Source organism: Aureobasidium pullulans (assembly GCF_000721785.1).
Source record: "Aureobasidium pullulans EXF-150 unplaced genomic scaffold scaffold_16, whole genome shotgun sequence".
NCBI lineage: Eukaryota > Fungi > Ascomycota > Dothideomycetes > Dothideales > Saccotheciaceae > Aureobasidium > Aureobasidium pullulans.
The window spans coordinates 294,817-310,695 of record NW_021941036.1 but is presented as its reverse complement, the minus strand read 5'-3'; the positions used below and the strand labels follow the sequence as shown (position 1 = coordinate 310,695).

Below are 15,879 nucleotides of genomic sequence, written 5' to 3'. Positions count from 1 at the left end.
GGTGAGAGTCAATTAAAGCCGTACTCTCAATGAACGGAGCCTTATCTTCGAATTAATTCTTGCAGCTCCACCGACAGTTTCCACGTGGATAGGGGGTGAACGAGATACCCCTGCACACACCTAACGTAGACCTTTCAGGGGCAATTGAATCTAGCACCATGGCATTTGCATCCTTTCGAACAATCTGATAGTCTCCCGTTGGACGATTAGAGAGAGCGGGCCTGTCCTTAAAGGTTGTCTTGCTGTTGCAGTTGGCTCGTGAGCACCTCCGGGGCGGAAAGCTGTGCGTAGCTTCATGGAAGTCAAGTTTCTTGTAGGTATCCCACAGCGTTTCGTCCGAGCAGTGCTCAATTCTGCACCGGACCGAAGGACATGATGTTTCGACACTCTTCAAGCTCGAATTTCCGTGCTTGAAAACAGTAGAATTCCGGAACTGTGCTGGCAAATGCGAGCAGCTTTGCGTCGTCTGTCATACAAGAGGCAGCTTCAAAACTTGACACTCTGTGACTTGCGGTTATCAGCGTAATTTGGCGTTTGTATTGCTTGTCACGGCCTCCAACGAGTTATCCGCGTTGCTCTCGAGCTTCACTACTGCCTGTTCTGTACCGTCCACTTTGCTTGAAGGCGTAAAGATCCCCTGTCGGTGCGCGATCTTTTGTCTTTTGCCGTCGGTCTGCAAAGATAAGTCGAGATCGTCCTTTAGAGTAGTGCGGCGTTCTCAGTTGACCGCACGTATGTCTCCGGCATACTTCTGAGTAAAGCCAGTCGTGGTAGTGGTGGGACGATGGCCGAGCACTTGAGCAGCTGAATCAATGCCGGTTGCTTTATTGAGCGCTGCGGCCTCTTGCGCCGTACGCCTCTTCATGTCGTGAGGTGTGATCTTTACGGTAACACCTGTTCTTGCTGCGGCAGCCTTTAACGTATTGTTGAATTGTGTAGCATACGCTGGTTCGTCGAGGACAAGGTGTCTATCCTGACCATTCTCGATGCAGCAGGGGACTGGTCTTTCGGGAAATGCCCATTGCATCGTGCGATCTGGTCGAGCAATGGTAGCTTCGACGAGATCTTCAATTGAAGTTGCAGCAGTCGCGCCTATACGTAGGGCCATGACGATTGCGAGAGTCGCTGGGTCCATTACGTTGTAGCAGCCAGTATCTGAGGATTCGAGAGTAACGACGGTATTCTGAGAAGGATCGTCCCTACAGTACAACTTGGTCGGTAGCTGCCTTCTTGATCGCTCTGGACTGTGACATACTTGTTCGCTTTGTGTGCCTCATCGTAATCCATTGTTTCTCCCGAGCTCACTGTTTCTCCCGAGCTGGCTTGCGGGTGATGCTGCCTGAAACAGACGGGTCAGAGAGGTCTTGGACCAGAAGTGGACGGTCCGGACATACCTTTCTCTCTCAAGTCATGGAAGATCGACTTGACACGAGCTTCGTGTCCTTCGTTGACTTTGAAGTCCGGATAAGCCTCTTCAATGACATCAATAACCCCTTTAAGAAGGGTGTCGAATGTGCTCTCGAATATTGCACAATTCTCAAGGCGGCCATCGAGTCAGTTGGTAATGTCTAGCAAGAACCGCTCGTAGTCTTCCCATTTTGGGGTGCATCCTTCCTCCAGGACCTGCTACCTAATTTGACACTGCCTGTCAAAATGCAAAATTGTTTCCTGATCGACACCAACATCCCCTGAGAGTTGTATGGGTCTGAGCTCTCAGTGGACACAGTCATGTCTTCGAATTCGTTCTTGCATTTCTACCGATGTTTTATGCACCAAGCGGTGTGTTGCGGAGACCCTTGTCAAGATGGGGGTTGACGCGGCCGCAGCCAACCTCAGGGGCCAACCTCAGGGGCCAACTTCAGGGCGAACATTTGGCGTTTGCCATTTGTAAGGAGGGAAAAGTCTTGGTCGTCTTCTAGTTCTGTGCGCTTCTCCCAGTTGGTCGGGCCAATAGTGCCGACATACCTTTGTGTCACACCTGATGCAATACTTCCTGGCTTGTGATAAAGCACAGCTGCTGCAGACTCAATCCCTGTCGGTGTTGCTAGTCGCGCAGTATCTTGAGCCGCTCCTCTCCTCAAGTCGTGGGCGGTAACCTTGACGGTAACACCAATAGCCCTTGCAGCGGCCTTTAAGGTGTTGTTGAGCTGTGTTACGAGGGCGGGTCTCTCGACCACAAGCCCACGCCCTTAGTCGTTTGCGAATTCACACAGTACCGGTCTTTCAGGACGCGCCCATTGTACTGTTCTGTCAGACCGAGCTAAGGTCTGTTCCATTAGCTCGTCGATCGTGGTCGCCACTGTGGCCCCAGTTCTTAAGGCCGTGATAAGCGCTAACTTTACCGGGTCCATCACATTGTAACAGCTGTCCGTTGCTGAATTCGGTATGATGACCGGGTTGAAAGAGGCATCATCCCTCCTCCCCGTATGCAGAACTTTGTCACGCGCATGCTATAGAAATGCACAAAGTTTTTGAGATCAGTGCAGCCCTCCACTGAGAGCGTGATAGTAAGCGGCTCTCTATGGACGAATAGAGCGATTTTGAGAACATTGCGCATTTCTACAGACCAAACAACATTAGGCATGGCCGTGGGAGATGGCTAGAATTGACAAAATTTAGCACACGGGGAAGCTAGAAAACGATCAGTATGTTGAATAGAAACGATCATAGCGGACACGTACTCGTGATCCTTGGTGTGTCGCAGGTACTCTTTGCCCTGAGGAGGATGGTCCAGTCGATGTGAATAACGATGCGTTGGGCGGAGGCATTTGCTCTGAAACAAGGCGCGGTCGAAGAGAAGAGTCCGAAAACGTCGATGATGTATGCAGGCGCAAATAGATTTGCAAACCTTAGCACATGGATGGCAAAGGAACGCCCTGGAGAAGGGCAATCCAGAGTCGAGTGAAGCGGTTCTTGTTGCTATCACATCCTTGCCTTGGCAGTCCGGTAGAAGCTGCTCGCTGCTGACCACAACAGTCTCTCGATGAACGTATTTTTCCATGTTAACCACCGCTTAACCACCATGGTCACAATCAGCGTGTATTATTCCGAACAGGTAGGAGTATGGTTGACCCATACGTATCAAGAAAAAGACTGTGAGCGGAAAAGTTTCGTAGAATTTTTTCTCCTTTTTTCTCCCACTTTTTCTTTTCTCTCGTTTTTTCTTTTCTCTACTCGACTGAATGCGAGCGATATCAATGCCCTTTAACCTTCAGTTGAACAATCGGCTCAAAATGTATGTCGTTTTACCACGAATATATTGTGAGTTGTTGCGGCTTGAGCCCGTGACAAGAATGGTTTCGCGTCGAATGGTTTTTGGTCCTGTGGCCACATATGATTGCGATTGTAACTCGCTCAATTGGGGACTGGTTTCTGTTGATTTGAAAGGAAGATTACGTCCTGTCCGACAGCTCTTGATGCTCGGTCTTTACATGCTGATGCGTGTCGCGAACCGTCCCTGCCACCGAAGACGGTCTTGTCTATGTGGGTCGTACCCAGGCATGTGGAAGCATGACCGACATGATCTCGCTGGTAAGAAGAGTCCTCTGGTCTGCTGCAAGCCGAGTGCTTCTCACTAAGGGCGTCGGTTCATGGCGTCTGCGTATTATCCAAGTATCCCGATTTGATGGCCATATCAGCTCGTGGACGGATATGGAGCTACACACAGCAGCCCACGGAGGCTCGGACATGGCAAGGCTGCTCTGCTTGCTGTCCCGATGATGCTGCTACTGGTAGTCATGCATAACTTCTGCATAGCATCTCAGTACAACATGCTCATCACCCAAGACCCCACGGTCCACCATTCAGGCTTCGCTTTTCTTCTGTAGGATTCCTCCAGCCATGATTCTCTTGGCTATCTGACTAAGCAGCTCAGCTCTCCGAAGGTATATAATCCGCCCTCACCTCGCCCTCCTCCTTCCTTCCTTAAGTCTCTTGCCTTTTGGCTTAGATCAAGTGTAGTATCTGTTCTTCATAGTTTAATCGCTGTGACATCACTACGGTGATATCAATGATTATTCTTATTTTTGGAACCCGCTGAGAGACCTCTGGGCTTGCCCATGTCTCCTGGCACAGTGTCGCTCGTATTGCACTACCTCGAGCTGACGCGAACCCCTCTTTTTTCATTGGACTCTTTGCTTTGATAGCAGAGAGCTGAAGAAGAATGATCCCAAATATATAGAGTCAATGGAACTGTAATGGTGGAGTTGTGATGTCGTGGAAGCTGGGTACGAATTCTTGAAGCCTGAAAATTCTGAAGCCTGGATTTTGTGTCACCACAATTTCTAGTCTGCCCATCTTGCAGTTGATTTGACTGCCTTGATATATCGTCCTCTTGTGTAGCAACACAACAAGGACATCGAACTTGTTCTGCGAGTATGCGAATTCGATTGCGAAGCCTGGACCTGCGAAGTGTGGAAGCTTTGCTTTGGTCGTTTATCGTACTGATATGCCTCATCTTGACTGCCTCACGCGCCTTCATGATAGTTCCATACATGTATTGATCTAATTATTGTTTATCGCTTTTGCCCTGCTACCTTCTAACGCCGGAGTGCCGTTGCATATATTCTTGCCTCGTTCTCCTTGCTCGCCCTCGTCTCCAACGCATTCTCTGGTCAGCACGAAGGAGTTATGGAGGAGTCCGATAACTCCAGGCGGACATAAGTATGTCTGTTACCAGTGCGGATGGCGGCGGAATGCGTCCTCTAACATTCGCACGGGAAGTTGCCAAACTCGACTGTAGTCTGTGGAGGCGCATCGCAAAAGCTAAATAACGACATGAATCATTGTGAATAACATGATTCATTGCGATGCACTTCGTTCGTGCAGAAACATCCGGGACAAGACTTGCCAAACACGACGAGCTTTATCTTGGTGCCTGGCAGGATGACCAAGACAGGAGACTCATCTTGATTAGACTCGAGCAAACTGGTAGACCACGCCTGAGTATGGTTCGAGTTGCCGAGTACATGCCATATTCGCCGTCACCTGTTGCATTTGGGAGTGAGATTATCATTGTATAAAGACTGCGAGATCCAGCGTGATACTTGCACCACATTACCGTACATTACTTTCTCCAGACACGAAGCACTGGAAAATCCTACCAAACACGATCCATCATGGCCTCTACACCTTCCACGAGTGACCTGAGAAAAAGCATCGAGACCACAGCACGAGCCTTCCTGTCAGCCTTCGAAGAAGGAGGAGCTCGCAACGACGCCTCCATCATCAACCGCGACGTTACAGCAGACTGCACCCGCCATCTGATTCCAGCATCCATACCTCAGGCGTTCGGTCTACCAACAGACTTCTCCTTCAACACGACAAGCTTTCAAGAGGCCTATGCCAAGGACATTAAAGTGCTGAGTTTCAAGAACAATATAATGTCGAATCTGGTAATCGATACTGAAGCCCGTCGGGCTGCATTCACGTCTTGCGCTGAGGTGGAGCCTCATGAGGGAGAGAAGTACACCGTCGAGCAGGCTTGGGTTCTGTACTTGACAGAGGATGGATCCAAGATCAAGAAAGTGATTGAGTTTTGCGACAAGGACGCGATTTTGAGAATGGCAAATGCTAGTGCCTGATCATAGATAGGAGGATATGGGTGGATGTGGAGGCAGTAATTATACTCAAACGTCCTCTCCAAGCGGGTAGCCAAAATGCATCCTCTCGTCTGAATTCTTGGCAATGGTATACCGTGATACACGCGACCCGGCGAACGATACTTTGATGAGCATAGAAATGGTAGAAATTCCAAAGCCCACAGTCCCGATGTATTTGCTCCCATTGAGGCATATCGTCTCATGTTACTGTCGGCGAGACGTAGCGAATACCAATGTGTTCTCGGTGTCCTGAAAAATCAACGCGTTGAGGCTTCACGAAGCCCAGCCTCCCAAATTTTCACCCCCAACTCCCAGCACCGCAACAGCACCAAAACAAAAGCTGTTCACACCCTTGAACATGCAAAAGAAAGCTCTTGCAAGCATGCAGCCACGGGCCAAAGAGTACAAGCAGCCAAGACCAAATACACCCTCATTTCGCCCACCAAAATGTCAAGATCCAAAAAGTTGAAATATCGCGTCCTACACCTCCACCAGGCCTCAAAAAGCAGTGGTATACACGCAACGAGGCAAAAGGAATGTTGATGAGAAGGGGATTCGAACCCCTGCCCTTTCGGACCAGCGTATTAGATTAACCTTAAGCTGGCGCCTTAGACCGCTCGGCCATCTCACCATTGATGGAGAGTATGCCTTTGCAAACGTTTATAACTCACACCGGTAGAAGACGGGCGGATGAGATGCAGTGGACGCAGGACAACAAGAGCGAGTCGAGTGGGGTGTGTGATTGTCTGCTGGAGGATTGATTAGGGAGATATGTCCTGGAAGAGACCTTGGAGGGTCCGAATCGAGCACTGACAGAGTTTTCACTTTCTTGTCGTGAAAAGCAATCAACATGTGTGTCTTCCTTCTGGACTTTCTTGCAGAATCGCAAAGGTTCAAAATATATCTTCGTAAGGGCCCCGAATCGACACAAGACCCTTCAAAGTTACACGAAACGGATAGAGCTAGACAAGAAGTATCTTCTCAATCCCTCTTGTCCACCATAGGTTACCGAAGGGAGGCAAGAGACATGATCAGGTTGAATGTCAGGGTGTCATGCTCAGCAAGCATTTGCAAAAAAGAAAGAAAAAAGAAAAGAAAAGAAGAAAAGAACAGAGCGGAGCAGAGATTGAAAAGTGCAGGAGAAAAAAAAGTCGTTTTTGCGACCAAGTAATATAGTACATTTTGTTCGTCAACACCATGTGTATCCCTTACTTGCCAGCGAACATGTTAACACTCGATCTCGAGTATCCAATGATCTTGTTCGGCCAGCCACTCCAGTCAGCGGAGAACAAAATGGCATCTTGGCAAGCACTGCCCAAGCCGGTGTTGTTCAACCAAGTAGGCTCCCAGTAGTTGACACCTTTACCCCAACCACCAGTGACGCCCTTGACTACGCTAACAATATCTTGCACCCATTCCGTTTGACCGGCAGGGCTGATAGGGACGGAGGTATCGCTGAGCTCAGGTGCGGTGGCGCCGTCGCAGATGGCTGGCCAGTCGGTCTCGACGACGTGAACGGGCTTCTGGTACTTGGTGGCAACGGCATTTAGAGTATCCTTCAGGTTGTCAAGAGTAGCGGCGGTGCCGTAGAAAGGATAAAACGAGAAACCAAAGACATCCCAATCCTCGGCCTTGACTTTGCCAGTGCCGGTCAGTGCGCCAAACCAGTCGAGCTGCAGAGTCTTGTTCCAACCATCGTCAATGTGGATCATAATGGAGGGCTTCTTGACACCAGCCTTGACTGCATCGTCGACACCCTTGCGAGCGTTCGACCACAGACTGGCGAGGTTTGTGAAGTTGGCAATGCGGGCGGAGGTTGGTGCGGTGTCCACGTCAACGTAACCAGTAGGCCAGAGCATACCATGGCGGATCTCATTACCCAAGCTTACGAGGGAGAGATCAACGCCGCCCTTCTTGAAGGCAATAAGGGTTGACTTGACGTAGTCGCGAAGATCTGATCCGAGTGCAGAAACGCTACTGGTTGTCCAAGCTGCAGGTGTGAATTGCTTGTTTGGGTCGGCCTTTGTGATGATTAGCAATCAATCTATCAAGAAAGCAATACAGGTGTATTCACCCAGGTGTCCGAGAAATGGAAATCAAGGTAAATACGGTAGCCCTTCTTAGCGAAACGCTGGGCTTGGCTCAATGTGTATGCCAGATCGTATTGTCCAGGCTCAGGGTTGACCCAGATTCTAAGAGAAGAATGTCAGTCTCCGCTTTGGTATGGGAAACACTTATACCATACCTCAGTCTTACAGTGTTCATGCCACCATCACCAAGGATATCCTCGGCAGGTCTTGTAGCATTGCGACGAGCAGTGTCTTTGTAGGTGACATTGCCAAGCTCCAGGATATGCAGCGAAGACAGATCGAAGCCCTTGTAGAAGAAAGGGTCGACCTGGTTTTGAGCAGGCTGCTTGTGAGGGGAAGCAGTCGCTGCCGACAAGCACACCAGTGCAGCAGAAGCGATAGAAAGAATAGAAGGCATTGTGTAGAAAAGAAGAACAGACAACCTACAGAGCAAACAAGAATCCTTCGGAGGGATCACTTACTCTTCTTATACCTCTCAAAGTAATACTACAAGACTGTATCCTCGGCTACGTGCACCGACCGATCAGTCCTCCTTTTATTACTCCAGTCTCCAGCCGCCTCCAGAACATGGGGCGCATGGAGAAGTTGCGGGGCCGCATATCTCAATCCACCAACTGAATGATCTTCCGTCCAAGCACGGATCTTCACCATGTCCCGTGCGAAAGTGGATGATGAGGGCTCAGAGGGCACGAGAGCAGTTTGCGAAAGCTAGAAGGAGAAAGAAAGGCTACAAGCGAGGGCTTCTTTGCGTCTTCTATATTACCCGACATTCAGCCTTATGAGCCCGGCATCCCGGGTCGTTAGGAAAGCAGGTCGTCACAAGAAATACATCACTCGAAGAACATATAATATAAGCGTTTGGCGTGACAGAGCAGAATATTTCCAGTTCTCGTATTTTCATGTAAGTTTGTGGTGAGTAAGGAGTAGAGAGCTAAGATGCATGAAAAGCCTCCCGTAGGCCTTCCCTCATGTTGTCTTGATATGTTTTCGTGCTTTCCATTTCCCAATATTTTCGCCGTGTCCGATGCCAACAGAGGCCGAGAAAAGCAAGACCGAATGAGGTCGAGTTTGAATGATGGGAGCTCGCTGGAAAAGGGACAACCAAAGCTTGACGCCTTCTGCAACCAATGTCTCGAGCTCATCCTGCCATCGCGAGCATGGCACACTCTAAGCGCCACCACCTCCACGAGCATAGGGGTGGAAACCGCGGTGGCCACCTCTACCACCTCCTCTGTAGTTGGCGCCAGGTCTTCCAGCATTCTTAGGGCCTGTGGGCGCATTAGCCGGTGCATTCGAAGGACCCGCAGGCGTGGGAGTGTGACCACCACCCCCTCTGCCGCGTCCTCTTCCGCCAAATCCACCGCGAGGGGCAAAACCGCCGTTGTTGCTTCCAGGACCGCCGCCTTGGTTGGGTGCGGGAATGTCGTCGTACATGCCCTCCCAGCTTGTGGGTGAGCCCGAGGGTTGGAAGCCGTTGCTGCTGTTGGGGGTTGCAGCAGCGGGCACGCCACCACGCTGTTGTTGTTGGCGTTCGTACTTCTGTTGTTCGAAGGCGAGTTGTTCTTGAGCGTTGTATGCGGGTCTCTGACCGGGGCCACCGTTCATGGGAGACATGGGGTTACCGGAGGGTGCCGGGCTGCCTGAGTTACCAGGGCCACCGCCTTGCATCTGCTGCTGCATTTGTTGCATTTGCTGCATCATAGCAGGGTTCATACCGCCTGGAAGAAGTCTGTCAGCATTCTTGGCAAGTGTAGGGTGAGAGATCAGTCACTTACCTTGACCCATACCCTGTTGCATAGCCATCATCTGCTGCATCATCTGAGGGTTCATGCCACCAGCGCCACCCATCATAGGGTTGCCACCACCTCCCATACTTGTAGCCAACTGCTGTTGCATCATCTGGAAGTATTGCTGCATGCGTTGCCAGTACTGAGCCATCATAGCCGGGCTCATTTGGTTGCCACCCATACCAGCAGGACCGCCCTGTTGCATGCCTGCTTGCTGGCTGGGATCGAAACCACCTTGCTGGCCACCGAAGCTCTGTTTCTTGAAGCCGCCGTTGTTGTTGTCTTCATTGCCGCGAAGGTTGCCTCTGGGCTGAGCCTTCTTGACTTCGATGTACTTGCCCAAGATCTCTAGAGGACGTTCAAGAGTACGGTCGACGGCGGCTTCGCTGTCGAAGGTGACGAAACCGAAACCACGAGGACGGCCAGTATCCTTGTCCATCATCAAGGTGGCATCGAGAACGCGACCGAACTGCATGAAGAAATTCTTGAAGTCTGCTTCAGTGGCTTCCTGAGAGACACCACCAACAAAGATCTTGCTGGTGCGCTCCTGCTCATCGCGAGGAATAGCTCTCTTGGGATCAATCTGTCGCATGGTTAGATCGCGTATCGAGAAGATGAAGAAAAAGGACCCACAATCTTGCCATCGAGCTGATGCTCCTTCACCATGACGATGTTAACAGTTTTGGGGTCTCTGAAAGTGAGGAAGCCGAAACCACGAGAACGTCCGGTAGCGCCATCTCGCATAACAGTGCATTCTGTGACCTCGCCAAACTGCGAAAAATACTCCCTAAGCGATTCTGAAGACGACAGCATTAGTACTGACTTCAAAGACAAACACCCAAGCTCAATGCGACTCACGATCTGTTGTTTCCCAGTTCAAACCACCAATAAACATTTTGCTGCAAACATCATCACGTTAGCAGATAATCTAAGAAGATGCATTTAGTACTGTGAAATCCAGAAAGACATGATTGCGCAAAGGAGTTGGCGTAGCTTTGTGTGCATTCCCGGACACGGTGAGGACGCCGCTCATGTATCAAGCATGCAATCCCGCGATATTTTCTGGCATGACGTCTGGCTTCGTGAGCCCGGCGGACAGTGTTGAGGCAGGCGAAATGCTATCATGCAAACGCATGCATTGCAAAGCAGAATACGATCAGGTCGAAGTAACGTAGTGGTGTGCCTCTTGATAAATGGTCTGTAGAAGCGCTTGCTGGACCGACTGTCGGGACAAAGCCATCGACACGTCAGAGAAACAGCAGCCATCGAATTCCGTGCTTTAGCTAGGCTCTATGAAGAGTTATCGACATGAAGCTAAATAGCTATGGGCTTTGGCTAGATGGGTTCAGAGGGTGATTTGACCGTCATACAACGTACCACTACGACCTTGAATCTCCTGCCCCTGCCTGATATATATTGCCTGATTGGTCTTGCCGATGTATGTAGCTGGCTGCATAATGCTTGATCTGCGGATTGGCGAGCTATGACGCCGCTGTTCATATCTGAGAGCCATGTGATTCCTCATCCTTGCCTTTGTGGCCGCAATGTAAGAGTATCAAGCATACATCGGATGAAGCGCCTGAGAGAGTATAAAATCTCTTCTAATAAAGATCCGCTGCGGAAGGTGCAGATGGCCATGCTCGTACAGCCGGCCCCAAGCATTCAAAATGGGGCCATGAATCCATGGTCATAGCACCATGTGTAACTCTGGCGGATCGCTGAGCCAGAGGAATCGCGAGTACCGCTGGCTCCAGTGCGCATCATGTCTTGTTTGTGTGGTACTTCCTGAGGTTGGGGTAACAAAAGAAATGACCAACGACTTACCCGTCTTCTTTGATGCCAATAGGCTTGTAGTCGTCGTCACCACCACCGCCGTTGTGGTTCATTTGCTGTGCACCGGCATAATCATTACCTTGGTTCTGGTTGTTGTTGTAGTCCCAGTTTTGTTGGCCTTGGTGTTGTTGCTGCTGCTGCTGATCGTTCCAGCCATCATTGCCGTAGGATTGGGGCTCGGCGGCGACATTGGAGCCGTTTGCGATGGGCTCTGATGTGGGAGCTTGCTCTGATGAGACAGCAATCGAGTCGGTCTGGTCGGCGGCGGCGGTCTCTACGGTGGTAGTTGCGGGAGCGGGAGCGGGAGCGGCTGGTGGTGCAGAAGGAGCGGCGTCGTCACCCTCGTAGCTGGCAAAGATGTCAAAAATCATGGTCGCCGAGCAGTTCTGAGAAAGGACAGGCGTACAGGTCGGCGAAGAGGTCCTCCTCCTCATTGTAATCAGCCATGTTTGCTATAGGTGAGGGGTCGACTGCGCGTCGAGAGCGGTTTCGCTTGGTGATGCGATGCGAAAGATTGTTGCAAGGAAAGGTCAGATACGCGCAAAATCAAGAGAAAGGAGACTCGAGCGGAAGGGAGCTGTTGTGAAGGGCGTTTAAAGTGAGAAGTCGGAGACAGCAAAGCTTCACTCAGCAGGCAGCCTCTGGATCTCACTCCACGTCCTGGTCGGTCCGAAGATGACCCTTGACGGAGAAAGGGCTACCGAACACACGGCCTTCTTTATGTGACGTAAGTCAATTCTGCGGTGACTGTTCTGCAAAAGCTCAGCTCAAGCACTGCACAAATGCGATATGCAGTCGAAGGCGCCTTGAGAGACGAAATCATTCTATGGCTTGATAGATACTCTTTCCAATATTATGGATCTGCAGGAAGATATTGCCAGGCCCCCTGTGACTAGAAACAACATCACATGTGCTAGAAGATGACCAGTGCGTTCTGAATCAAGTCTACGCCGAGCGCGTCATCCGTTCGATGTGGGTGGCCGTTGTTGTACCTTGGTCTCATCTCGACACCAAGACTTGACCGCGTTGCACTGCTAATTTCCCCTAGCTATGGCTTCCAAAAAGCAGCAGCAGGTACGTTCTCGATGGAGCAGCCTTCTGCTATACCAGTGCTGACCACTCGTGCTCAGGAAATGGTTCAGGTCGGTTCGTCTCCTCTGCCGACCCTGTCGTGCTTTCCCCACAACTAGATTCCCTCGAGCTAACTGTTATACCTGTGTGTATTAGACAGGTCCGAGTATGTTTGTATCCAACCTCGTCGTCATTGCAACTGTTCTGATCATGCTCTAGCAGGTCTGGCTCACCCTTCTGGCGCACCTCATCATCCAACAGCAAGCGTGATGCAAGTCTCCCTGGCGAGAGGAAGGTCTTTGGAGCTTCATACTCGCATGCGGATATCCTCAACTTCGACAACTTGTATGCCTTTCCTACCAGCTTTAGCCGATCGCTCGTCCTCACAGCTTTCTTAGGAACATCTCCAACAGCAGCACACCACGCCCTCACACACCACCCTCGCGCGACAATCGACCACCCTTGAAGTCTTCAACCAGCCTTTCTCCTCCAGCACCACGTCGATCCTATTCCAATTTCTTTGGCGAAAACACAAAAAGCTATGAATCACCACAAGAAGAAGAAGCCTTGGACTTCGATGAAGACGAAGACGAGTTTGGTCTGCCCAGCATAGCGAGTATGAGGAGGAAGGGAAAACGACAAATCGCAAAGAAGAAGAGAGACCCAGGAGGTTCGCAGTCATCCCTGAGCACTGTTCCCTCGGCCACAGCAACATTGGCCTCGTGGTCCATGAACAACGGAGACATTGCCGAAGAGCGCAGTCTGCCGAATTATCCTACCGCAAAACGTTCCGATGGCAAGATACTCCGACCACAGTACAAAGACATACTCAGAGATCCTGCGAATGCACTGCACCTCATAAACCACGCTCCCGCCCCGCTGAATGCTTCCCCCAAAGAGGTCGAAGCCCACTCAGCCCGCATCACTCGCATCAACAAATTCAAGCGTATTTTGCAAGCTTCTTCGATCAACCTGGCCGAGTTACGCGACTCTGCTTGGTCCGGATTGCCTGATGAAGTTAGAGCAATGTCATGGCAGATACTCCTTGGTTATCTTCCGACGAATAGCGACCGAAGAGTGACTACGCTCGAGCGCAAGAGGAATGAATACCTGGAGGCTGTGCGTCAAGCCTTCGAGAAGGGGACGTCTACAAATGATGCCGACTCTGTCATTGGCATTGGTGGTATCTCCTCATCACCAGCCACTCAGCGAGGCAAAGGCCGCGGGCTAGACGAGGCTATCTGGCATCAAATCAGTATTGACGTGCCGCGAACGAATCCCCATCTGGAGCTGTACAGCTTTGAGGCCACTCAACGATCACTGGAACGGATATTGTACGTCTGGGCCATTCGTCACCCGGCCAGCGGATATGTACAAGGCATCAACGATCTTGTTTCACCATTTTGGCAAGTATTCCTGGGAATGTACATCACGGACCCGGAGATTGAATTTGGCATGGATCCTGGTCAACTACCGAAACAAGTCCTGGATGCAGTAGAGGCTGATACTTTCTGGTGTCTAACGAAACTTCTGGATGGAATCCAGGACAACTACATTCATGCGCAGCCTGGGATTCAACGTCAGGTAGCCAGTCTCCGAGATCTGACCACACGCATCGACGGTAACCTCGCGAAGCATCTGGAGAATGAAGGAGTCGAATTCATACAATTCAGTTTCAGATGGATGAACTGTTTACTTATGCGCGAGATCAGTGTCAGGAACACCATCAGGATGTGGGACACTTATTTGGTACGTTTGATGCGGCAGTGTGTTTGACCGAGCTAATTTATGACAGGCTGAGGACCAAGGATTTTCTCACTTCCATCTCTACGTCTGCGCTGCTTTCCTCGTCAAGTGGTCAGATCAACTGCTGAAAATGGATTTCCAAGAAATTATGATGTTCTTGCAAGCTCTGCCAACTCGCAACTGGAACGAAAAGGATATTGAGCTTCTACTCAGCGAAGCTTTTATCTGGCAGAGCCTCTTTCGAAACTCAAAAGCTCACATCCAAAAGAGCTCTCAGAATGGACCGTTATCGGTCACACTATAGTGACCAGTCCTTAATGCTTCACCCCCCTATCCTGGTAATGTTATGATCTGTATTATACGAGTCAATCGACGGATGTTCACGAATACTATCAACATGTAAATCATGCTCTATCAGAATCTGCGATTCCAAGGTCACAAAGATTGACAAGACCCTCTCGTGGCTGTCGAATGTCAGCGATGTGAGGAGAGGAAGGTATACGGATTGCTTACAGGAGCGTATTGTCGCAGATGCACACCAGCCTCTTGGAAGATCTTTGCACTCTGTAAGGAAGTCAGTCATGCTGTTGTATTGACCAGTACCATGCGACTCACCTGAGTGTCCATGTGGTAGCTCTGGCTAAAAACGACCTCGGTAATACCAACCTGCACGATCTTGACACTGCATGTCAAACAAGGACAACTACGAAAATCAGCATGAGCATTTGTGTTGAGATTTGGGAGAACTTGCGTATTGCAATATAATACAGCGCCGTCACCAACGCGCTCTCTACCGGCTTCAAGGAGTGCATTCTCCTCAGCATGGAGACACAAACAGGTGCTCAAACCTGTACCGCCGCCTTTGCTGGTATTGCAACGAGCACAACCGCCTTCATTGCAGTTTGTGACATTTCGTGGAGTACCGTTGTAGCCGGTACTGATTACACGCTTTCCACGGACAAGAACACACCCCACCTGTCTTCTCATACAATTGCTTCGTCGAGCGGCGAGATCAGCAAGTTGCATGAAGTACTGGTCCCAAGTTGGTCTCATTCTGGCAGGGTCGAGGAGATTCAAGGCATCGAGCGAAGCCCTCAGTTGAGTGATGGTCGTTGTTGGATTCAGAATTCTAATCTGGGCTCTAGAAGAGAGAGCGGCAAGACTGGAAAGAGGGTTGTAGAGATGCTCGTCGTTGCGCAGAACAAAGTCGTCCAAAGCAGGGGCTTCTTGATTTTCCTGAGCACATCTCTCACGGAAGCGTTGCCATCTTACACTGATTGGGGCATCAATACTTAAAAGGATGAAGTGAGGTCGTTTGGCCAAGGTGTCGAGAATAGCTTCGTTCCAGATAGTAGTCAAGACATAATTTTCTCTCCAGTTCTCAGAGACGTATTGATCGAGCAAGAGAGCGGTAGGGAATTCCAGAGCGGCTGAAGTCCAATGTGCGAAATTGGCGGACTTTTCGATTGTTGGAGTCTCATCATCCCGCTTGATTGTGAGGGGAGTGAAGTTGTGCTTTTTGATCAGATAATCTGCTACGGTTGCTTTGCCCGCACATATCGCTGTGACTGCTTAGAGAGGAGAGAAAAACATCATCACACGTTCACTTACGGCCACAGATGCCGATGAGCATCTTTGTAGTGAGTCAAGGTTCTACTTGGGTACTAGACAACGTGTGCCTTGATCGATCCTTCTCGTGCTATTCAAGATAGTGAACAAAGAAGGAGCAAAGAAGCGGACAAGGAGCTGTAA

The 15,879-nt window shown here is 50.2% G+C and overlaps 8 protein-coding genes across 8 annotated transcripts; 2 read left to right on the top strand and 6 right to left on the bottom strand.

Annotated features, from left to right (window-relative positions):
- Nucleotides 1-271: 271 nt before the first annotated feature.
- On the bottom strand, nucleotides 272-1,730 carry M438DRAFT_382820 (uncharacterized protein; the record flags this gene model as incomplete). The annotated part of the gene is made up of 4 exons (XM_029908923.1): nucleotides 272-1,244; nucleotides 1,306-1,339; nucleotides 1,395-1,493; nucleotides 1,631-1,730. 4 exons carry the CDS (start codon nucleotides 1,728-1,730, stop codon nucleotides 719-721), a joined length of 759 nt encoding a protein of 252 aa, XP_029758171.1. The 3' UTR covers nucleotides 272-718.
- A 102-nt stretch (nucleotides 1,731-1,832) lies between these two features.
- On the bottom strand, nucleotides 1,833-3,521 carry M438DRAFT_337509 (uncharacterized protein; the record flags this gene model as incomplete). The annotated part of the gene is made up of 2 exons (XM_029903999.1): nucleotides 1,833-2,129; nucleotides 3,495-3,521. The coding sequence occupies 2 exons, from the start codon at nucleotides 3,519-3,521 to the stop codon at nucleotides 1,833-1,835; spliced, it is 324 nt and encodes a 107-aa protein (XP_029758170.1).
- Nucleotides 3,522-4,961: 1,440 nt separating this feature from the next.
- Nucleotides 4,962-5,692, top strand: M438DRAFT_66443 (uncharacterized protein). The gene has a single exon (XM_029910233.1). It carries the CDS (start codon nucleotides 5,118-5,120, stop codon nucleotides 5,580-5,582), a length of 465 nt encoding a protein of 154 aa, XP_029758169.1. The 5' UTR covers nucleotides 4,962-5,117; the 3' UTR covers nucleotides 5,583-5,692.
- A 1,116-nt stretch (nucleotides 5,693-6,808) lies between these two features.
- Nucleotides 6,809-8,087, bottom strand: M438DRAFT_323574 (glycosyl hydrolase 53; the record flags this gene model as incomplete). Its single annotated transcript, XM_029903017.1, has 3 exons — nucleotides 6,809-7,621; nucleotides 7,675-7,792; nucleotides 7,846-8,087. 3 exons carry the CDS (start codon nucleotides 8,085-8,087, stop codon nucleotides 6,809-6,811), a joined length of 1,173 nt encoding a protein of 390 aa, XP_029758168.1.
- A 644-nt stretch (nucleotides 8,088-8,731) lies between these two features.
- On the bottom strand, nucleotides 8,732-10,622 carry M438DRAFT_66384 (RNA-binding domain-containing protein). Its single transcript, XM_029910232.1, has 4 exons — nucleotides 10,336-10,622; nucleotides 10,111-10,274; nucleotides 9,466-10,060; nucleotides 8,732-9,408 (listed from the first exon to the last, which is right to left on the bottom strand). Exons 1-4 carry the CDS (start codon nucleotides 10,370-10,372, stop codon nucleotides 8,858-8,860), a joined length of 1,347 nt encoding a protein of 448 aa, XP_029758167.1. The 5' UTR covers nucleotides 10,373-10,622; the 3' UTR covers nucleotides 8,732-8,857.
- Nucleotides 10,623-11,297: 675 nt separating this feature from the next.
- M438DRAFT_278888 (uncharacterized protein) lies at nucleotides 11,298-11,757 on the bottom strand (the record flags this gene model as incomplete). Its single annotated transcript, XM_029901038.1, has 2 exons — nucleotides 11,298-11,658; nucleotides 11,717-11,757. The coding sequence occupies 2 exons, from the start codon at nucleotides 11,755-11,757 to the stop codon at nucleotides 11,298-11,300; spliced, it is 402 nt and encodes a 133-aa protein (XP_029758166.1).
- Nucleotides 11,758-12,321: 564 nt separating this feature from the next.
- On the top strand, nucleotides 12,322-14,431 carry M438DRAFT_398912 (RabGAP/TBC; the record flags this gene model as incomplete). The annotated part of the gene is made up of 6 exons (XM_029909390.1): nucleotides 12,322-12,384; nucleotides 12,441-12,456; nucleotides 12,538-12,547; nucleotides 12,604-12,726; nucleotides 12,780-14,130; nucleotides 14,177-14,431. The coding sequence occupies exons 1-6, from the start codon at nucleotides 12,361-12,363 to the stop codon at nucleotides 14,429-14,431; spliced, it is 1,779 nt and encodes a 592-aa protein (XP_029758165.1). The 5' UTR covers nucleotides 12,322-12,360.
- A 30-nt stretch (nucleotides 14,432-14,461) lies between these two features.
- M438DRAFT_323566 (deoxycytidylate deaminase) lies at nucleotides 14,462-15,760 on the bottom strand (the record flags this gene model as incomplete). The annotated part of the gene is made up of 3 exons (XM_029903016.1): nucleotides 14,462-14,691; nucleotides 14,743-15,689; nucleotides 15,739-15,760. The coding sequence occupies 3 exons, from the start codon at nucleotides 15,758-15,760 to the stop codon at nucleotides 14,602-14,604; spliced, it is 1,059 nt and encodes a 352-aa protein (XP_029758164.1). The 3' UTR covers nucleotides 14,462-14,601.
- Nucleotides 15,761-15,879: the final 119 nt, after the last annotated feature.

What these genes read in the sequence shown, in the direction of transcription:
- M438DRAFT_66384 (XM_029910232.1), bottom strand. Translation starts at nt 10,372, where the DNA reads ATGTTTATTGGTGGTTTGAACTGGGAAACAACAGATC. An exon ending in GAACTGGGAAACAACAGATC is followed by an intron (nt 10,275 to 10,335) that starts GTGAGTCGCATT and finishes TGTCGTCTTCAG; the next exon opens with AATCGCTTAGGGAGTATTTT. An exon ending in GCAACAGGGTATGGGTCAAG is followed by an intron (nt 9,409 to 9,465) that starts GTAAGTGACTGA and finishes GACTTCTTCCAG; the next exon opens with GCGGTATGAACCCTGCTATG.
- M438DRAFT_66443 (XM_029910233.1), top strand. Translation starts at nt 5,118, where the DNA reads ATGGCCTCTACACCTTCCACGAGTGACCTGAGAAAAAGCATCGAGACC.